Here is a 23,964-nt window from a genome sequence, read left to right on the forward strand (position 1 = left end):
GACATCAGACTCCATGACTGGTTAGTAACATGGTGAAATTTTAGAATCCCTTTGTGAAACACTTCTACAGGTATATAGAATACTGTATATATCTAGTGGCAGACAGGTGTCTAGCTTCCACACCCCCTATCCCCGCATGGGGAGTCCGACAGCTGATTTGGGTGGGATTTTCATAACATTTGGGGCAGGATGGAAAATTATTATTATACCTGCATTGTTTATATATATATGCTGAAATGTATGCTTGCATATTTTATATACATACCAAACCATTTGTAAACCTCGAAGACGATTTTCCAAAATATATATTATTTTAAACGCACCAAGGGTATACAATCTGGCTTATTACAGTAGTACACCAGTCCTATAAGTACATTCTGTAAACAACTTTGGATGCCCCTCCATTCTCATCTCCTTTCAGCCATGTGCTTCCTCACTCAGTCCAGTAATTTAATTTTAGTATCTTCTTTCACCTACTGCATTGAGAGAAACTCATTAATATAAAATGTTCTCACTCATCTCTCCTCTCCCAATGCTCAAACCATATCCAAAATACTTCTTCTAAGCTACAAAAAATTTGAATAGTGGAAATTTATAATAACAAAGATTTTAAGACAATTTATTTAAAGTCTTCACGATACACTTAAAACTTTAAAAGTACATAAACTGCGACTAGATAATGCATAATACTATGCCAGAAGGATTTGTGCAAACTGATGCATTAAAATAAAAACTGTTATGATAACACTATGATGTCATGTAAGGGACTAGCACCAATAGGCTGGCTTTACTTCCAAACACCTTTAACATAAGGAACATTAATAAAAGCTAATAATTTTTCTCTGGAATAGTACAGTAGCATTTGAAAATATATATATATATATATATATATATATATATATATATATATATATATATATATATATATATATATATATATATATATATATATATATATATATATACAGAAAGTTGTATGGTTTTAAGTAGCAATTCCAATTAAAGCGTATGATAAACACATGCATACAAAATATTCTATAAGGGGGTGTTCAGCACCATCAATGTTGACAGTACACACTTATGTGCATTAAATTGTATGAATACACTGGTCCACAAAAAATTATTCCCTTCATTTTTGTAATTCTCATTGTGAATTTTATAAAAACATTACCAATCATCATAGATCAACCCAATACACTGTATTACAGTACTGTAATCAAAATATACTCCTCCAAATAATATCAGAGAAAAAGTAAAGGCAAAATGATGCCTTTTCTGAACTTCCCCAATACTGTAAATGATACTACAGGCAAAAGTACTGTATGTATTTCAAGATTCTTTAAAACTAACAGCTGTTTAAAATTACTGGATAGCATCATTACAGTACAATACATTTTTAATCATAATGATTTATAAAAAAACAGGTAAACATACAGTAACATATAAGATTACAGTATAATGATTGTTTATCAGACCAAAGCTGGCCAGTCCAGAACAACAGCATATACTGTATAGAAGTAACTAGTGGAGAAGGTGAACACCTACCTAAGTTGACCCACTCTATAGTAATGAAATGAGATGAAGATCTGACTCAATTAGGGACATGAAGGGGCAAGGAGTTATCGCCTTCGTGTTAATGAGAGAAATGGCCCTTTGAGCCTATAAATCCAATAAACGCTGCCCTCCAGCCAGCAGTAAGTACGGGTTCCAACCAGGAACAGGTCTACAGTAAACAGGACAGGCCACCATAAACTAACCTAGATAAGATCAATTTGTGAAAGTACGGTGACCTAGAAAAACCCAATAAAAAGGGCCAACAGATCATTCTCGAGAGAGACAGCACCAGTTGGAGACACACTCATGCCTGAGGACTGCTCTCCCCAGCAGTGAGCTAGGTCCGACTGTGATATATAATAACATCAACTAATCTTCCCCAGACAATAATGATCATTACCATTATTTTAAAAACAATCTATAATTAAGTAAATTCTCGAGTCCTTCAAGAAGAACTTGATTTTTACATATATTTGTGATCAAACATTTATTGTTATTATGAACACCAACAGTATATCAGACCTCTTAAGGAGGTCACTGATATTACAAAAGATGACAACCATACACACACTTGTTCTAATGGGTCCCAGTCTAACCTAACAATGAAGACTGGGGCTCAGTCCTAATGGTTAGGTTATGTTAAGTTGGGGCCTATTTATTCTGGGGCTCTTTTGATGTTGAACAAAACAAAGCACTGACACACTGTAAGCAAATTAAGTTATATACAGTATCATGTTAACTAATTTATGTAAATTAAAATTTGAAGAAAACAGAATATTGTACATAACTTCATATTTCTTAAAACTTAAATAGTTAATGTACAGAAATATTGTGCTAACGCCCTATGTTGCAGTTAAAGAAATTTAAAAATAATTAAATCCCTCTTTACAATACAGTATATTCATCTGCACACTATTTCATTCTGGCTTTAGCGATACATATGATTAGACGTTCAATTTACTGAATTGAAGAAAAAAATACATAAAAATCTAGTCTATCAAGGCACTCCATTTCCTGCTTTAACTGCATATATTTGTAGGTTAATGTTTTTGTTATCTTGTTAATGAGAAAGGTAATAAATAACTAAGCTACAGTAAAATTATAAGTCTAATTCCAGAATGGATAAAAAGCAATCCTTAAATTCTAAGACCGTGTAAAAGAATATAAATCTTGTTCAATTCATTTGGTGAAAATCTGATAATTATGCACGTCAGCTTACAAGAATTGAGATGAAAATATGGACAGTAAAGGAATTTCTACTAATGTTATATTTAGTGATCTCTAAATTGTTAAATTAAAAAGCAACTAACACTCATCATGACAATTAATATAATTAACTAAGCATGAGAACACATCTATTTGAAAATCTCGCAAGATAAATTCCCTGGTAGAGTTGTCATGTTCACTGATTTATCAAGACCCTTGCAAGATTTTTAAGTTATTATGACTAAGATTTATAATCATCAGTCAAGTCAGGGATACTAAATGCTGATAATACATTACTTTATCTTTGTTTAAGGTAATAAACATTTATAAACAAAAATATTTAAAGCAATATTTGTAGAGTAAAACATTACTCCAAGAAGAAATATCAGAGTTTGACTTATACACTACGGAATACAGCATTAAGACAAGGTTATATTTTGAAGTACAGTACATATACTGTATACTATTCTCATTAGATTCAATACACCTCTTGTTCTTAAATACTGTAAACACCTGCAAATATAATCAGATAAGATAACTACTGTACATATTTACTGTAATAAAAATGCAATTTATTACCTTAAGACCAAATTTATCTTGTATGACCCATATAGTATATTCTACATCCTATTTGTAGTTTCATCTACATTAAGCCTTTGTATATTGTTAACATAAAATAACACCAATACATCATCTAAAAAATTTTTTAAATGACATTCTCTTTAATCTTTTGTCATTCAGTGTCAGTGTGGGTATAATTACAAGAACAAAGAAGAGATTTAAGATGGAAGTATGGATCTAAAAAAATATATACCTGTACAGTATATCTTTTAGGTTCTGTTTTCCTAAGGTTTTCCAAAAATGAAAAAGGATCACCAAGAATTGGATATTGGCTACATTGGGTAGACTAAAGTATAATTCTCACCTTAAATTGTCAATAACATTGAGTGATCCACAGATAAACACTAATTCTTCCTTGTACGCTCAGGAAAAAACCCATACACCCATCAGCTGTGTCTCGTAAAGCAATGAAAAATATCCCCATACAATGTCAAAAAATAATGTTAATTTCTGAGTGTAAAAATACTGGTTCAGTAAATATTACCATTACAGGTATGATTTGTATGAGTGTACATTATTGGTTCAATAAATATTACCACTACAGTAATTTGTAAGTTTAAATTATTGGTTAAACAAATAAAGTATTGCCACTATTTTTTAAGGGAGCTGCACTCTGTTCACTTGAAGCTTGCAACTGAGACCTAGGGTCAGTTTGTAGTAAGAGAGCTGAGTGGTTGGCGGATGGACAAATGAAGAATCACTACAGTTCATCAGTATTTGATCTATCGTTTTTATATTCTGAATAACCTTTCTATGTTGATCTCTGATAATTTCCACACCTAAGAAAGCAATAAGTGACTTGTGAAATGTTCTGGTAACAAATATCTTTTGAAAAACAAGAAAAATATAAAAATTTTAAGGACATCCTCCACCTCGATGTGTGATGTCACATGGCAAGGCAGAGTTTACGTTCCAGAATGTTTTCAATAATGTTCTTATTCTCTTTATGATAATTTTATGACCAGTTTGTTTCACATGCTAATTTTGCTTTCTCAAGTGCAAAAATTATCAGAGATCAACTCACTAAAGTTATTATCCCTTAAAATATCATAATACAGGTATATGTATATATAATAGATTATGGTAAATACAGCAGCACAGTACTGAAGAACTGTAGAGATTCTTCAGTTGTCCGTCCACCAACCAATCAGGTGTCTTACTACAAACTGACCCTAGGTCTCAGTTGCAAGCTTTGAGAGAACAGACTACCATATACTTATGATCCGACACCAAAGACCATAAAGAAGAGAGCCAGAAATTGTCTTATTACATAAATAGTGTACTGTACATTAATATCTTAATAATCTTTAAGAAAAATATAAATACTTTCAGTGACAAGTATAACATAAACATTTGTAGTCTAACTTGAGTAAACAAGTTCAATTTCAAAATGCAATAAAGTACTTGTATATACCATTTTACAAAATTTTTGAATACAGTAAAACCCCATAATTCGTTTGCCCCCAAATCGAAATCATTCATAATTCGTAATGTTTTGCCGTTATGAAATATATATTACGAATTTTGTATTATGTAATTGGTAAAATTTCAAAATGAGACATTTACGAATTTATATGATACACACATTGCCATAGGATGCGACTGCCCACCTCAGTGTAAACAAGTACAATACGTGTCACGCGTGTTGGTTTGGTCACGGTCAATTCATGTTGGTTAGTCGTGGTGTATATCGACAGTCCACCGCGAAAGCTTTATCCCACTTGTTTTTCCATAATTAGCCATTATTTTAGCCATTATGTCTGATAGCCCTGGACCAAGCACCTAAAGTTGGTACTGTACAAACTTAGAAACGTTTAAATTTTGATTGGGGCAGGTAAGGTAAAGATCCATTATTTATTTGTGTGTGTGTTTTTTCGCCTACTTCGAATTATGGGGGTTTTACTGTACCCGGTACTTCTCATTTATGATCCACAAAATAGGAAAGATACTGCTATTTATGTTTTGTGAAAATATACTATCCTATGGTTATTTACAATGGCGTATTTTGCATTTTGGTGTCAGACATCACATATATATGTACTGAACACTGTTACTAATTTGTAAAAATGGAAGTTTGTTGTAAAGTACAGTACTATCCCCATTCGCCAGAACAATTGGTGCAGAGCTTTTTTGGGGATGAGAGATTTCCAGGTAATGAAAAAAATCTCACATCCCTTGAGTTTTTCGATTACAGTACTGGGAAAAGTTTCCAAGAGTCTAAATCAAGTGTCTCACACTGACAGACACTATTGCACAATGTGTGACGCACATCTCCAGAATGTTTCTGGTTGCTGGGGAAAGTTTCAGAGTCTAAATTACTGTGTACCTCATCTCAACTCTAAACTACGCATCTCATCTTCCACGGACAAGCACTCTCCCAAAACTGTAAATTTGTCATTATATTTTGTCTTTCCACAAAATTTTTGCAGAAGGAACTTTTAACATATTGATTTACTGTACTGTTCTAATAAAAGTATCAATAAATAAAGTTCATTTTGTAAGACTTAATAAAGGGTAATTTCTATTAAGAGCTAAATAATAATAATTTTATTATGAATGTACTGACAGTACAGTATCGCAATATAAAAACAAGTAATCTACAAGCAGTAGACAATATAACCACTGACACAGTTGTCGAGAAAAGTGTTTTTCTGCAGTTTCGTCAAATGCATCAACTGTTTTTTCAAATTATTAATGGTTTTAATTAAGCTTAAATTCTGAGACTTAAAAAGTTTACTTTTACAACAGAACACATCTGGTAAGGCAGTGAAAAAATATGACACTGAATGAACAGGCAGCACTGGTCCTTATGCCAGCCACCCTGTGTCACAGTGGGAAGGGCTTGCAAGTTTAAGAATATAAGATTTAATAAGCTAATGTGCTGTGAGAATACATAATGTAAATGCTATAAAACACTTAAAATTATTAAATTTTTTATGAAAGACTGAAAAATGAAAAATAAAGATTTGTGGCCTTATCTTACACTACAGTACAATACCAAAATGCAAATGAAATGTGAATACAATGGGGTCTCATTCTGCATGGGTATATCATATTGGTACACATCCACGCATAGGAAATCAGCACAAGCAATGTCCTTTAACATGTGCTAAAATCCCTATACTGTATTGTACTGTACTGGACTTGCCAGACCTTTACTCTAGCACAACTTTGTGTAACTAACTTAACCTTCCAAAAATGACACATAATGTCACATAAACTGCATCTACATTATTAAATAAATATTTGAAGAAAGCCCAGGAAGTTAAGTATGTGATCGTCCACCGTCTCCATCAAATAGTGAAGGTGTGAGAAGCTCTGGGAGATAATGGGTGTCCAAGGCAGGGGTTGAAGGCGAGTTGGATTCAAAGCATTCAAAATCAACTGCAGACACTTGTAAAGCGACTTCAACTTCATCACCGTTCTCCAGAGCACTGGATTCTCCTTGAATTGTTAAGGTGTAAATAGGTGGCCTTGAGAGCTTGATGGTGGTGTTTAAACTCCTGGTAACATTGCCTGTAGGGTTCCACCAAATTGTCTAACTGTGCACTGAGTTTGTTACTGTATTGCAGGCTGGGTTCAGCACTCATTAAAGCATCCTTGAGTTCTTCAACATTGCTGAGAACTTGCATCACCTGCTGCTGAGTCATGCCTTCATCAGTCTGCTCTGGTACTGATTTGCTTGTCGTTTTATTTTGAAGTCAAATTATATATTGTATTTTGTTCTATTATTTAATACTGTATGTTAAATTATTTATGAAGAAACATACACCATAATAGGCTGACTGAAGCTACAGCCAGGCACATGCACTTGGTTACAAGGGGGAAAGGACAAGCAACCCCTGTGGGAGGGCTGACAATATCAACCCTCACTCCCTCCTGCCTCTATCACTCTCCTCCACCTCCTATCTATACCCTCCATAATTGTTTCAGTGAGGGGTGGCAGAGGAGGGAGGGAGAGCCCTTTATAATGACAGCATGCAATTTCACCATAATTCCCATATTATTTAAGTTCATTTGGTGCCATGTTAATAACATTATCAAAAAATAAATAATTTTACCCAAAAATTAAACACTCAATCCCAGATGAGCTACTGCAGTCTCTTGTTTACAGTACAAAGTGATATCAGATGATGGTTCCTGCTCTCCCTAACAATGTTGCCAGCACTCACCATCTCTCAAGCACCAGATTTTTCGGTAATTCAAGTGATCCAGAGCTCCTTTTTGGTTGAATTAACCTAAATAAGCAAATATTTCTAAATTAATGCTAGACTGCTACCCATGGCTTCCCGCGTAAGCTATAACTATGGCCACATTTCAAACAATTGCTTAAATGACAAATACATAATGCACTCATGAGACCCATGTAGAATGAGACCCCACTGTATGTTTATTGAAAGAGGATCATTGTAAGACCTCAGAAACTTTTTCCATAAGAAGACCATATTGTTAAATTAATTTGGGCAGAGAAATTCCACTAACATCACAATAAAAAAATTTCCAAAGGAAGTTCAGTTTGGTTAAAAGTATTGCTCTAAGTTAAAGCTTGATATATATCCTATGCATAATATTCAAACATGATGTTCCTTAACAAAACTTCCTCCAATTTAAAATCAATGTTTGCAAAACTTCCTTCAATTTAAAATACAGCTTGGCAGAACTTCTTTCAATTTATATTCACTTTTTGACTTGTGTGATGACCCAACTGATGGTTAGCCTCGCCGGAAGGTCCTCACAGAGTAGATGCTGGAGAGGACATAGAGAGCACAGTTCACCAATCCCAGAGCCTGAAAATGTTTAATAACATTATATTTTGGCATTAGCCAAATAAAATATTAAAAGTGACATTCAGCAGTAAAGGGGTTAATGAATATCACTTCATTAATACAGTACTACCTATCTTTCACTTCCTCTGTAACATAACTAAGGAGGATGATCTCTTTCTCTTTTACTACAATGAAGAGATTTGTGTAAAGAATGATAGTTCTCTTTAGGATGGTAAACACAAAGTGAAAAGAGAAGGGTAGGAAAGTATGGATGGGGCACAGGCAGTGTGAAAATATAGGAAGCATGTTGGCATACTTTCATAATATGTTTTAGTGTATGTTGGTAGAATTCTTTGATAATCTGCTTACTTTATATTATTATAGACTGATGATACCTATATAGATTATGATAAAACAAAGGCCGTAAAATATAATATCTGCTTCAGTAAAACTTCTGAAGAGTGACATGTTAGTAGTTATTCATAAGTACAAGTACTGTATAGACCCTCAAATCTGTGATCCTTGGAACCAAGACTTAACCAGTGTTGAGGAATATTCTGTTTCCTATGTCTGAAGTTACGTTACCATTTCTTTCCCGGGGCAGTCCATTTGTTACTTTAGGTCTACAGTAGGTGATGTCAAGTATTGTTTTTAGACATTCACAAAGTTCACTAGTACATTTTGTTTTACTTAACACTCTTGGGTATGGGTAGGCGCTCTCCTACGAGATGCTTCGGGGTCTGGCATGTTATTTACAACACATAATGAGTCATATCAAACTTGCTGTATAAGATAAAAAGGTGGGATTTGTTCCAGGTAACAGACAGATGAATCAGGTAAGACAATTTAACATAACCCAGGGAAGATGATGTCTACCGGTAATTTTTTAAAATCTCTGGTTTTCTGAGATCTGGATTTGAGGATCTATACTTGTATATGAAAATTTGTAAAAACTTACCTTTCCCTCAAAAACCAGTTCAATTGTCACAAAATAATCACATAAGATGATTTTTCTTATTTACAGTACAGTATACTGTACATTATAAGAATATACAAAAAAATATTAGAAAAAGTTCTTCCAGCAAGTGCTGATGTCACTGAGAGTTCAAGTAGAAAAAATATGTAAAATTTTGTGACACAAAGCTACAACCCACTGTCATGATGTGAGTAGATGCATTAACACCTTACTTAAAGCTCTACTGTATATCATTCACAAACTACTGTACAGTAATTCATCACAACTGTATTTTCTAGTTTTCTTGTTCATGGAGGCAAATTTCATGAACCAAAGTACACTCACCCCTGAAAATATTTTTGAGTTGTAGCCTCTTTCGTAAATTTTATATCCTTCGTTCCTGGCCACCACCTCTCTCAGTAGGTTAATAGAAGAACACACTAGAAGGTAGGACAGTGTACCATGTAACAGCACAACCTAAGAATAAAAAAAACAGACCACACCTCAATCCCATTGTTCCTTTTCACTACCTTCTAGCCAAGGGTTACTGCTACCTCATGCAAACAATATGAAATGTCATAAATAATGGATTTTTCAGTGAAGGTTTGTGCCACTACCCTACATAACTAATTTAAACCTTGTCACTGACTGCAACTTTACAGGTAGTTCTGATCATTTCACATGTTAAGTTTGAGGTAACATATACTGTACTGTATAGTAATCTTGGTTCTTACATATGCTGTGAAATAAATCTGATGTTAGAAAGACAGTTATTACTATAACAATAAATCTTCATAAAACACCAAATTCAGGGTAACACATTCAAGAACCAAGATGGGAGATGTTGAAAGTCATAATGAATATTTCAGGTTTAAGTACTAAGTTCTGAACTGAGTACAGTACTGCACTAAGTTCTGTGTAAGTAAAGGAATACTGTAAATTTCATAAAATGGTTGTTTACTTAAACTAAAACCTATAATTCATGGAACTTAGTTGTCAAGTTCAAATATGTATGTACACTTCGTGTTATGAATTGAAATTTACAAAACTCAGTTGTCAGCATAAGTACAAAGACCTGAAACATGCATCATCTAGCACCCAAAGAAAGGATGCACATATGTGGCTACTTACGCTGGCAGCTGTTTTAGCTACATACTGGTTGTCCCGGTAAGTTTTGTTGGTCAGGTGAATGAGGAGGTAAAGGGCACTGGCGAAGTAAAGCAAGGATGCCACTATGTGATACATCGTCTCCTGCAGGATCCAAAACATGACAATGAACAGAACAAAACAATTGGATGATTAATATATTTCTTGTGAGTAGCCAACTGAGAAATGATTGGTACTTGTATAGATTCTTTAAAAGATGAAAAATTCACACAAGGACACATACAGAGGTACAGTCTCATTCAAGATTTTTCGAAAACTCTTGAAAATAGCTGGCAAGTCAAGGCCGTTTGTTTACTATAGTACATAGTATAATATAATATGAAACAACAAAGCCCAACCAGTAAATTAAGCAACGGGGAACTAAGTAACCAATCACCAATCACTTTTACATTTATTTATAATTTTTACGACGTACTATAGTAAACAAACGGCCTTGAGTTGCCAGTTGTCTCCAGTACTGTTCGAAGAATCTTGAATGAGACTGTACATACACTTCACGACTACATATTTACTTGTTTCACTGTGTATTTATGTGTAATGATACTTTTCCAGTATTTACCGCCTTAAAGATTCTACAAATTGCTTTCAGGTCAAAATTTAATTAACATTAATAAAATGGTTGTGTTGTTTCTCATCAAACATAATGCCCAATGAGCAATTCATTAGTAAACACTATGGTAAGTTTCATAGTTTTATACATTTCATGTAGAGTTGGCTCCACTCCTGCATTTACCACTTAGTGTTGCCAGTCCTCTCTCTCCTTGAGGTATGAACCCTGAAGTGTGAATTCGTAGCATTAACTAGTGAACGGGAGGGAGAGTGGAGGGGTGTGTCGGGGTAGGTGTCTTTCAATGGGGAAGAGATGGGGTACTGGGAGTGAAGAAGGAAATTGTTTTTCAGATGGGAGAGATTACAATGCAGGATAACGCTTAAACAATAGTTTCCTCAACTGAGTGTAATCGTCTTGCACTTGCCAGATGAAAATAATAAAGTTCCAATAGAGAGGGGGGGATGAATTCATTTTCTAAGTAAGGTGTTTCTTTGCAAAAGTGGGCCTTTATGAGCATAAGGACTGTGGATATGTTTGAATCTATATCTTGTAAAACCAGAGAAGTTTTGTTTAACATCTTGACTACGAGACGGAAATTCCCCAGGAGAATTAAGTCGTCTGGCGGTATATAAGCTACTTCAGTCTGTAGCTAATTGCAACTCCTATGATGAAGCTGTAAGTACTCTCAAGGCCCTCTCCATGGATCAAAGCATGGCAGACATTAAACAACATTCAAAGGAGGTCAATGTCTTTACCAGTTTCATAGAATCCATATTTGGCATCACCAGTGATGTTGTCAGCTTTCAGAGAATAATTGACAACATTAGAGAAAAAGTTGAAGGGAAAATTTGCTTACCTGGCCAATGTAACTATGTAACCACAGTAATAAAAACATGATGCAAATGTAAAGAGATTCATGAATGCTGTTGACAAACAATCTCACTTCAATGAAGAGAAATGTAACTTCTTTCTTTTATGTCAACTTGGTTGGGTATACTGTGGGGGAGGGGATGGTCAAACCAGACCCTGAATGCCTTCAATTGCAGTTTGAGTTTCCTCTACCCCACAACTTACCATTCAGGCAATGTTCAATGGGAAAGTTTGCCCATTATTCCCAGTGGATTACCAAATTATCTGATAAGATTTATTGTCTACCACAAACACAGAGCTTTCCACTACCCCCTATTGCAACAAAATACTTTAAAAGTGGCAAATAGCATTTTCATGTTATAATGTTAAAGCTATGACACTGCTTTCTGTCCAGGCGAAGAAAAGGCCATTGCAGATACCTACCGAGAGGTATGTAGTCCAACCTCTGACAGTAGTACCCTGCAGACCCTTCACTAGGGGTCATTAGGATGGTTCACTTATTTTATATTGTAGGAATCTGCCATACTCTAAGGAAGAAACCCCCCAAATTATTACTTTCTGCCCTACATGCTCCGAGCTAAAACCTAGGTTCTTCAAACATTAGGTCAAGTAAACTTATAAAGCATACTCAACAATTTGAGGCTGAATACTGATTTTAAAGGTTCGATACCTTCAATGGCAAGCAATCATTCTCTGTTGACTACAAAAGATGAGAATTTAGATTCCTTTTTGCTTTCCCATGCTCTCACATAAATGCAGCTATGGTTATTAAACGCATATGCCTGTCAATTTCTGTCTTTGCCATGCCATCATATGAACATTAGGATAAAGGATCATCATTAATATCAGAAGAATTTAAGTTCTTACACATGTGAGGTATTACTATCAGTCAAACTACTCCCAATAATCCCTAAGATATTCTACTGAATAACATTGGTGAAAAGTGTCCAATTAAGCAAGATCCAGAACCTAACTCCTTATTTTCCAGATGAAGTTAAGTTTACTGAGGGCCCAGTGTTTACCATACTAGGCTATATTAAATTTAAAATTATTGGAAACACCCAAACACTTACAAATAGAGTCTTTGGCATGATGGAAGATGTAGCAATAGAACAGAGACATGAGAAGAGCAGCAGTGATGTGGTAATGAGGCAAGCCGTTGCTATCAGTAGGAAGAACAGCTCTGGCACCACGTACTCCGACCTTGATGTCCAATGAATGTAGTGTCCAGTGATGCCAACTGCTACACATCCAAGAATCTGCAGAAGGCATTTGAATCTCTTACATATGATCATCTATGTATCATCTATGGAAGCACACTGTAAATGGATACGGAGGGCAAATGTCTGAGAAAATAAAACTCACGAGAAATGGTAAAAAAAAAGAAAAAAGAAGCTGTATCAAAGAAGGGAGGAGGTATGGAAACTGATCCAACACTAACCTTACAAAATAAATTTAATTAGCACTAACTCCATACAACTTGTAATATTAGATCCTTCACATTTGGCATCATTAAGTACACTTTATACTGTACATTTTTTACTTACGATCTGGAATATCTTAAGAATGCCTGGGAAGGTCTTGAGATATCCTATATTGACGAGGAAAGCTGATGTGGTGGTAGTGGTCACCATCCTATGAACAGTAACTTGGGTAGACATCTTTTATCTGTTGGGGAAACCATAATGACCATAAATTCCCTATTAACAGTACGGTAAACATATTAAAATTTTATTCCATAACTAGGACTTGGTTAAAAAAAAGTGAAGGCTGAATGATAAAGGCTCTCCTTACTAACACTGATGTCACTGATGGAACCAAAGGAGAAGAGGCTCACCTCCACAATCTTCTTGGCAATGAACTTCTGCTTACCTGCAAACATTGGGTATTACTAGTTAAAAAAAAATAAAATAAAATAAGTGGATTAACACAACAGCAAGTGGCATATTGATTTATACACTGTATACTAAAGCTGCAGATTTTGAGATCATTCAGAGGTCCTTAGTGAATAGTGCTGCTTCTAACTACAGTACAAGTAACATCACCATTATACTCTGGTTGGGTAGTAAGGGTACAGCTTTATAGGAGTATTCTTACCAATACTAAACCTCAGGAGCTGTTCTATATTATGACATTTATTGTTCTCACCACAGTAAGTTTTTGTTACATTGTGGGGGGGACCCGAGAGGGACATGTCCCCCCACTATATATATATATATATATATATATATATATATATATATATATATATATATATATATATATATATATATATATATATACAGTATTATAGTGTACTGTGATGATAGAGTATATCAGAGTTAGATCCTCAATTTAAGTAAAAAAAATATAATTTTAGATATACTGTACTGCTGTACTTGTACATATACTGTATGTTTGCGTATGTTTGTTTAAACTGGTGAGAGCCAGAGGTTGGCTCATCACCCTCACCTCCTGGAATAGCGCTGGCAACAAGCCCAGCCCGTTGGGTGGGACACACCCACTAATTCTACTCCTAACATGAAGGAACACAATGTGGACAGCCAATACCTATGGTTGAAATATCTTCATAGTAAGAGTGTGTGTGTGATGGTGTTAGAGTTAGCGTATGGTGGTAGTGGTGTTGTTGATAGTCAGTGTTGGTGGTAGAGTTTGTGTGTGGTGGCAGTGCTGGTGGTGGTGTTAGCGAGTCAGATGTGTGGTGTTGGTGATAGTGTGTGATGGTGGTGTTGGTGATAGTTAGCGTGTTGTTGGTAGAGAAAGTGTGTGGTGGAGGTGGTATTGCAGTGTGTGGTAATGGTCAGTCAAGAATGTATGTGGTGGTGGCAGGGTGTGTGGTAGTAGTAATGTTTAGAGTCAAAAGTGTAAGAGGAGGTGGTAGATTCAGAGTGTAAGTGGTGGTGGTAGAGTCTGAATGTGGTGAAGAGTGATGGCGGGTTTTACTCACACAATCTTGGCAGCTGACCAATCTCTAACACTCCCAGATTTTAAATCTACCTACACTCAATCACACACATAATCATACATATAAGTGTGTGTATGCATGGAATGAACTCAAGGTGATATATATATATATATATATATATATATATATATATATATATATATATATATATATATATATATATTTTATGGGGATTAGCTCACCCAGGTCACCGACCCACATAGGATCGGGGGGGGGATAAAGCAAAGATTATTACAGAAATGAAATTATATATATATATATATATATATATATATATATATATATATATATATATATATATATATATATATATAAAGTGAGAAACGATATATATGTTGCATTGTCAAAGTAAGAGAATCAATTGAGACCCTGCAATTGTGTGTAAATGAGGCAGAAAGTCAGATCAACAACTTGGGACTGTCACATTTGTGATGACAAACCATTAGACGACACATTATGCTTCCAATATCTTCCCAGGCGGAAGTACCTCCCTGTTTGATAGCTGCCTACTACCTTCTACCTAATCATCCAAATTTATAGGTAAAAATTAATAATAATTAAATATGTCTATCACCAGAATATACTAATGTAAAGTACCGTATATTCATTCTCAGAACACATCTGTCGAGTCACGGCCTAAGGAAACTTGGGGCAGTGAGTGTGTTGAGTAAACAACTTTGGGTAGTGAGTGTGCTGGGGTAGTAACATAGGACAGTGTTGGGGTAGCAGCTGGAAGTAACATGGGATATTGAGTGTTAGGGTAATAACTTATTTCAGTGAGTGTTGGGGGTAGTGTGTGCGTTAGGGTAATAATTAAGTTTAGCGAGTGTTAGCCGTTGGGGTAGTAACTTGGGACAGTTAGTGTGTTGGGTAAGTAATTTGGAACAGTGTTGGTGAACTTGGTGGTACAGTAGTAGCGCGCCTAACTCCACCAATACGTCATTTGTTAGAGTCTCGGCCCGGACACACGCGAGAAGGATGTTTGTTATCAAGTGTGACCCCACCAACATCACAAGTCCCGGTCCCCGTCGGTTTCCTCCTGTAATAAGATCGCCCAAACGGCTAGTAAGCGGACGTGGCGAAAAAAAAAAGTTACTAGGGACAGTGAATGTTGGGGTAATAATTTTGGGTAGTGGGTGTGTTCGAGTAGTAACTTGGGGCAAAGAGTGTGTGTATTGTTTTATATACAGGTAATACCGAGCCCAAAACACAAGCGAACCTTCACCTTACCTCGATAAGTTCACTTTGTATCAGTTAATGCGATAAGGTAGAGAGAATCTTTACTAAATGAATCAGTTGCGAGGAATATATTATACATTGTGTGAACCTTTATGTGTCCGACCCTGGATAAGCGATGAGTCATTAGTAAAAACATCACTCTCACCTTCAGCTTCACCTTCACCCTCATTCTCGCCTTCCTCTTTCAGCCCTAACTTTCACCCTCACCCATATCTTCACATTTACTATTGTGAGTAATGCGTATGACAACATTGTAATTGTAACTGGTGAGAGGTGAGATGATTGGAGATTTAAGATTGGAGAGTAGCGACTGGTAACTGATGAATAACGAGTGAGAAATGAGTGGTAAATTCTGACTCGCGAGAGGAAACTGATAACAGGTGGGCTTGCTTACGTTAGGTTAGATAAGTTTAAAGTTTGGTCAGGTTAATATTGAAATTATGTTGCATAGGTGTTAAGTTAGGGTAGTTACTGTTAAAGCTAGGTTTGATTAGTTTTAAGTTTGGTTAGGTAAGGTTAATTTAGGTTTGGTATGGTTAATTTAGGTTAAGTGTGGTTAATTTAGGTTAGGTATGGTTAGGTTTGATTATGTTCAAGTTAAATTAGGGTAAAGTTTAACTTATGATATGGTATAAATTAGGCTTGACAAGGTTTAAGTAATGTTTGATAAGTTTAATTTAGGTTTAGGCTGTGGTTTAAATCAGTTAGATTGGTTTAAGTTAGGTTAGGTTTGTAAACAAAGGATTAGGTTACCTTACTTTGTGTTACGTTACGTTAGGTTATATAAGTTACGTTTCATCTAACATCATGTTAGCTCAGTGGCAGACAATTACACAGCCCAGGCACCAAGTTCTCAGTGGTAGACGCTTACACAATCCCGAGACCGGAAAATTCTTAAAAACAAGAGACATATAACCGAGATAAGGCTCAGGGCTAAGATTCCGGTACACCCCAGTTCATATCAGTACTGTAATGAATATTCAGAGGTAGCTGTAGACATATAATTGTTACCAACAAACAAAAAAAACGTCCAAACGTAAATTAAAATCACTACCGAGTACAGACTACCTCTATTCATCTAACAGCACCAGTTGCCAGATACTGTATACAGGCTAATTACTACATAAATAGAATCTGTAAAACCTTGCCGTTATTGAAGAAAAGTTGTGCCTTACCCCAAAATGATTTTCCGAAACGTTAGTGATTAAGGAAACCCAACTTAGTCAAGATGTTTGTGTTTTCCCTGGTTCTCCTGATCGGGGCGTTAGCTTTTCCCTCCGAGTGTCATGCGCACAACTCAAAAGTAGCGTCTGTGCATACAGAATAGCTAACGCGTTAGCTATTCTGTACATCGAAAACGCCTTACAATAATTACTTACTTATCTATCTCACCTAAAGACCTCTGGATTAGTTTTATGTCAAGTCAGGCACAGTAAGGTTATGTGTAAGTGAGACTGGGTTTGTTTTGTTCGTATTCACTGACCTAAGAAGGAAACAGCAGAGCGCAGTGCAGTATAGGTTAATGTGTATTCATAAGGTAGATATTGGCTGTTGTCAATGTGAGGAACTTTTTTCTTTACAGTATTTAAATCTGTATTACCAGTCTTCCATAGAGTCAGTTCGAGAACCTCACCACCCCCATGAACCCCACCAACTCCATGAACCCCACCACCCCCAAGAACCCCACCACCCCCATGAACCCCACCACCCCACTCGTCACACTCGGGAAGACCACCCTACCAGGAGACAGTGGAAACCATCCACCTGAGAAATAAAGCAGACGCCCTCAACCTCAGGTTCCATCGCCTGGGGAAAAAGGTTTGGGGCAAGCTCCTGGACGACCCTCACAGCCCAGACCACCTACGCGGGGAAGCCATTAACAGAGGGCGACCCCACGCCGGGTGGTCACGGAGTCTGCCAGCACTTCAACAACCCAACCCGCGACCCATCTATGTCCGCCACAACGATCCACCTTAGATTAAAACTTATATGATATAAGACCACACTTAACAAGTCACAATCTAACGAGTCCACAACGTAATACAGTAATAACAACTTAATAAACATGTAATTGTAAAATCCAACTCGTCATTGTCAGCCACAGAAGCCAATGTGCAACCTCATTCTAAATCCTAGGTTAGCTTATTTCGTCAACAAACTCTGTAATATGTAAAACAAGGGGTGTCGTCCCCCTGTTTAACTTATTAAACTTCTTCTCCAACCTTTCCCCCCACGACTATATGTCGTGACTTCTCTATCCTTCATGTCCGGCTGTGCCTTGAGCCCCAGCATGCCTTCCGTACTTTCACCCCACCTTAACCGCGCTGCCCTTCACTACTCTCCACCCGACCTGGGATCCGCCTACCACACCTCCCCACACCCTAAGCCAAATTAACTTGTACACGTCTAACATAATTATGCTTGCAGCAGTTAGATTTTTTTTTTAATCGTGGGCCAAACTTCGTGGAGTGGTCTCTCGCCTTAGGTGAGGTTAGATTTCCCTAGAATCATTATACAGTATTGTCGACCATGGCGAGAGACGTGACGAGATTTGTCCTCGGCCTTAGTAACCGAACTTAACCTAACCAACTTATACAACACCTACGCTAATTTAGGTGACATTCCAAAGTTACAGCCATCACCTTGTAGATATCCATACAGTGTTCGACACAGTCTGGCATGACGGACTAAAATGCGGAATATGCACAAATTTCAACTTCCCCCAAAATCACAACAACTCCTATGCAACTTCCTAACAGACAGATAAATGAGGATTAAATATTAACAAGAAAATTCAGACTACTTCCCCATGAACGCAGGAGTTCCACAAGGCTCAGTCCTCTCCCCAACACTATACATACTTTACACCAATGACTTGCCTGATCCCATACATACTCACTGATTATACAATACGCTGGCGACGTAACACAACTAGTCGGACACGGAGCATTACTAGACTACCTCATAGAAAAAAAAAACACTTTGGAAACTGGAACAGGTCACAAAGTGGGAACACAAATGGCGCATACAAACAAACTCCAACAAGTCACAAATCACCTTTGGCACAAAAAGACATCAACCACGCCAGATATACCTAAACCCACACAACAACAATCCAACACCCATGCCTGAGCACAAGGAGTGACATTCGACTACTTCCTCACCATGTGCCACATTATCACCGAGATGGCAGTAGCACAGAAGGCACTCACAGGCATACAAAGATACAGAAGTGTAACAACAAAAAATCAAAACACTTATGCAAAGCACTGCTACGTCTCCTATTAACATAAGCACAGATCAGTTAACAACACCAGCCAACATCAAGAAACTACAAGTCATAGAATAAATCACTGAGGTTCATACACAACACATACTGGACACATCCTTCACCACAAACGAACACCTACATGAACACAGCAACATTCCACCACTCAACATCTACTGGAGACTATTAGGTGATAAACAGATAGAAAACCTCCTAACCACACACCCATAATGGCAGGAATACTTTGACATCATACTTCACCACAGATACAGAAACATGAATCCCTCCATAATAAAGACCCAATACACTATACCCACCTCCTCTATAATAAAACACGTAGTCAACAACAATAAAACTCCTATATAATATGTACCTGCGCGACCTGAGAACAATCCAGATATACACACATCAAGCCACTCTGAGTTAAGACATTATCAACTCACCACTCCACTCAAACTCTGACGGTGCAACAGCAATATCGTAACAAATGAGGCTTATCCGAGGTTCGATTATTTCTAAGCAAATCGGAGAACAATTCCCCACTTTCTTAAAAAAAAAAACTTCGACGATACCCACATTCCTCCATGCAACGAATAATCTGACATTTTAAGATTTGATTCAAAACTCTTCCTCCCCAACTAGCTCTGTTCCATCTTTGGCACTAGTTCAAAGACTGTACCTCCATCTGTCACCAAACACCTCTACTACTAGCCTACTTCTTCCTTTTCTATTGGGCGAGGCCTACCGGGGTTTTGGACTCGGGCTGTGGCTGTGCGGGTCTTATCGCGTCGGTCATGCTGCTGGGAGTCTGTACTACAATCCTATAACTATCAGTCATGCTACTCACTCCTATCCACTAAACCCTTGTCACCCGTCACTTGGGATTGTATGTATGTATGTATGTGTGTGTGTGTGTGTGTGTATGCCAGTTACCACAATTCCTTACGGTATTCCTTATTTACTACATTTACTTATATTGTTCTCCAGTTACTAAAATTACCTTCAGTGTTCCCGTTACCATAAATACATTTTCCGAGTTACCACAATCACGTTCAATGTTCTCGATACTCACCCCAACTTGGTATGTTGTTCCCGAGGCATCACACACACACGAGACACCTACTTCGCTTCAAATTTCACTACATACTGTATTTGACGTTCATTAACTCACTTTTCAAGTTTTCATTTATTTAGCTAAAAAAATCAGCTATGCCAGATATACTTAAAAGGCACAAAAAAAATCTAAAAGCAGATGACAAATGTATAGCAATTTGTAGAATGCGTAAAATAGTTGAAAAGTTTAAGAATTACTGGTTCAGACATGTTAACATTCCTGCAGGGTCACGGATCCTTCCTCACATGGCAACTTTTACATGCCAGCTTTGTCTAGTGGTCGCCATGACACACCTTTACTGACAGCCACATCTTTTCAAGTAAGTTGTGTTCTGCAAGGTTTTGTTCAAATAAAGTCTCAAAGAATATTTACTCATTTCGTTCTCGTCACAGGTGACATCATCGTCAGTGTTGACTCACACTGAAGTCAGTAGCTTGGGTTGAGTGCTGTCATCATGACACCCTTTACTGAAGTTAATAATTTTTGTTACCGTCACCTTAGTTTATCACCCATTTGACGGTAGTATGTGTAGTGACGTCATCATCGTTATCACCCATTTGACGTTGGTAGTAAAGTTTGTTGTGACGTCATCGTAATTATCACTCATTTGAAGTGAGCAATATGTTGTGACGTCATCATCGTTATAACTCACTTGACGTGGGAAGTGTTGTGATGTCATCATCGTTCTCACTCACCCACTTGTCATCGCTATAAATAAGTCTACTAGATGCCATTACACCTGGTGGCTACAGATATATATGAGAAAATTTTTACACATGCTACTTTTCTTTACATACACTGAACAAGGGTTTTATTTAGCTATGACCATGTAAGTACTCTTGGCTTCCCCGGCTGTTACTGATATTGACACATTAAGAAGAAAGTGTACAGTTGTGAACGACCCCCCCCCCCCATGTTTCTAACATTTCTGTGCAGAGTTGAAAGTAGAAATTTTTATGAGTGTAAAAATAGTGCGTGCGTGAATTTATAAGTACAGGATATACTTTAAGGGTTTTATAAACCATGCAAAATTATAGTTTATGTAGTAGAAAGAAATTAAGTGATATACTGTACATATGAAATGGAAAACCAATTGTCTAAGAATATTTGATAACAACAACGAAACAGCTGTCGTCGGCCTTCCCTCAGGCACCAACCCACCCCTTACAACGCCCAAACATGCATCGTAGCTCATAATATTCATTTAAGTCTTCCATTGCTGACGCTATCAAATATGTTCGTACACAGCATGCATTTTAAAAGTACTACACCATGCGAGCATAGTTATATCTTGAGTACGCTTAAGAGTAATGCATGAAGACTTGTTTTCAGGACAGAAGTAGCTCTGTGAGCGTAGCTGTCAACACTGCTCTGGGTGTCTGACACAGAGGGCGTTGCCACCACATGAACTTGTTTCACCACATTTCCTAAACTTCTAACACCACTATCGCTATGGAATTTGTTCATGATTTATACCAAGAGACCAATTTAATCTCAAGACCAATAAAGATGATCGACACTTACCGGAGTTGATAAACTGGCGCAATTTAAATCACACTCGGGACGATGAGATAGGTGCGCACTAACAACTTAAGAGTCAATGGTACACTGTGCGGCGGCGGTGCAGCGGCGGCGGCAGTGTTGCCATCTACAAATTTACATTCCCGCTATATGAGACTCCAAAACCCGCTAGATTTGACCCCTAACCCACTAGACTGTAACTGTACAGATAATAGCAGGTGTTACCCTCTTTAATATATATATAAATAGTTAGAATGATAAATATAGAAAGTATGGTACATAGAAGTACATGTATAACTAATTAACGGTGTGTTAATTAGCATAATGGGCATAATGTCACAAAAGTAATATAAATGTATAATGAACAACAGTTGATATGCATGACCTACCTTTAAAACAGAAAGAGAGAGGAATCATCAAATTCTTCTACCTCTGTTTCCTCTCGAGATGTACTTGCTCTTGGTGTTGATTTCAGGATTGGTTCACTGACGTATGCATTGCTAGTTCCAATCAATTTCAAGATGTCAGCCAGTATTTCATACTCAAAACAAGACTTTTCATTTATTTTCAAACCTGCTCGTATTGCAAGAAGAGCATTAGCCATTTTTCCCCATTCCGTTTCGAAGTTCATTTTTCACTATATTTAACGGGCTGAATATCTTTCCTACTACTTCAGCGTTAGAGTCGGGTATGACGAGAACTAATAAAGCAAACTCTGCCAATTCCTTGAATGGATTACAATGTAATGTGTCCATATAGTTATGCACTTCATTCCAAAACAGGACAGTTTGTGAAACTTCATTCCACTTATACTTATGCAAGTATAATTATATAACTAAAACCGCTAGAAATCCGCCAGAAAACAGTTAAATCCGCAAAAAAAAAAACCCGCTAGCAGCAACACAGCAAATTTACATGCTAGATGGTGGATCAAATAAGCTAGATTTAGCGGAAAAACCGCTAAAATGGCAACACTGGGTGGTGGTGGTGGTGGTGGTGCCCTGGCGAGTCAGTGTGGACCGTGGAGTTGCCATTTCTCAAATAAAATTCTCATATCTCCTACCCTATTTCTCCCACAAAATCCCACAGATTTATACCGAATTCCCACAAAAGAAGTCCACAAATAATTTAGGCCTTCATTAATAATAAGAAATATACTTTCATTGTGAAGTACTCACCGAATATACAAATAGTGTCTCTACATGTCCTGGACAACTATTTTGTCTGCAGATTCTTGTTCATCTGTTGTTGGTGAAATTCTTTATCGTTTTGGTATGAAGTTTGCACATGTCTTTGATTACACCTTTAACCCATAGCGAATTTGCAGAATGGCTTCCACGGATCTAACACTGGGGTGATTTGAGTTTTGTGTGCCATGCACAGGCCAACCCGCCTTTTGCCGACTCCTTATTTTCTTATGTTCTTATGTTATTTGTGAAAATATTCTCTCAACTAATGCCTTAGAATATGGTAGAGTCTAGAGAGAGTAAAGCCAGTGCTAATGAAGATACATTAGGGTATGCTTGTTCCCCAACAGTTCTTCCTGTCACTGACTTCAACCCAAAGGATAATGGGTTGCTTGGGGTCCTCTGACGGCAGGCCGCCTCCCTCCACCCTCCCTGCTTCAGCTGCCAAAAAACTCCTCCAATGAAATTATCTTATCAATGCATGTTGCCACGTCATTGCCACTGCCATAACCATTTGACCCGGTAGGAAATAACACCACCTCCCGTATCTCTTCATTTGAGATTATCGCCAACTGTAGACAAAGACATCATCATATCCTTGTATCTCATTTTTAATATTTGAAACTTCGGTTTTATATACAGTATACTGTTAACGAATATGATGTATTTCTTTGTGTATGACCCACTGTCCTACTTGGCAGTGGATAGTGATATCACCCACATGACTGACACACACACACACATATATATATATATATATATATATATATATATATATATATATATATATATATATATATATATATATATATATATATATATATATACTGTTAAAGAGTGTTAATAAATATGATGTATTTCTTTGTGTATAAACCTCTGTCCTGCGTGGCATTGAGAAGGGAATAGCACCCTCAGTGTCAAGACCTGACTGAACTACTCAGAAAAGACAAACTGTACTCCAAGCTTTGTTAATAAGTTTGT

At 36.8% G+C, this 23,964-nt stretch overlaps 1 protein-coding gene across 8 annotated transcripts; it reads right to left on the reverse strand.

Annotated features, from left to right (window-relative positions):
* Positions 1 to 605: 605 nt before the first annotated feature.
* On the reverse strand, positions 606 to 21,919 carry LOC121879967. Of its 8 annotated transcripts, XR_006091482.1 has the most exons (8): positions 21,800 to 21,896; positions 13,488 to 13,561; positions 13,237 to 13,357; positions 12,763 to 12,948; positions 10,234 to 10,353; positions 9,448 to 9,579; positions 8,063 to 8,168; positions 606 to 7,619 (listed from the first exon to the last, which is right to left on the reverse strand). XR_006091482.1 is itself a non-coding variant. In XM_042386833.1 (7 exons), the coding sequence occupies exons 3-7, from the start codon at positions 13,348 to 13,350 to the stop codon at positions 8,094 to 8,096; spliced, it is 627 nt and encodes a 208-aa protein (XP_042242767.1). In that variant the 5' UTR covers positions 13,351 to 13,357; positions 13,488 to 13,561; positions 21,800 to 21,896; the 3' UTR covers positions 606 to 8,093. The 8 variants fall into 8 exon arrangements, 4 of the variants coding, with proteins under 4 accessions (XP_042242767.1, XP_042242786.1, XP_042242791.1 ...); XR_006091480.1 differs by lacking the exon at positions 9,448 to 9,579; XM_042386833.1 differs by having other exon boundaries at positions 606 to 8,168.
* Between the last annotated feature and the right edge of the window lie 2,045 nt (positions 21,920 to 23,964).

This window comes from Homarus americanus, unplaced genomic scaffold, assembly GCF_018991925.1.
Source record: "Homarus americanus isolate GMGI-L3 unplaced genomic scaffold, GMGI_Hamer_2.0 scaffold50564, whole genome shotgun sequence".
In the NCBI taxonomy this organism is placed as follows: domain Eukaryota; kingdom Metazoa; phylum Arthropoda; class Malacostraca; order Decapoda; family Nephropidae; genus Homarus; species Homarus americanus.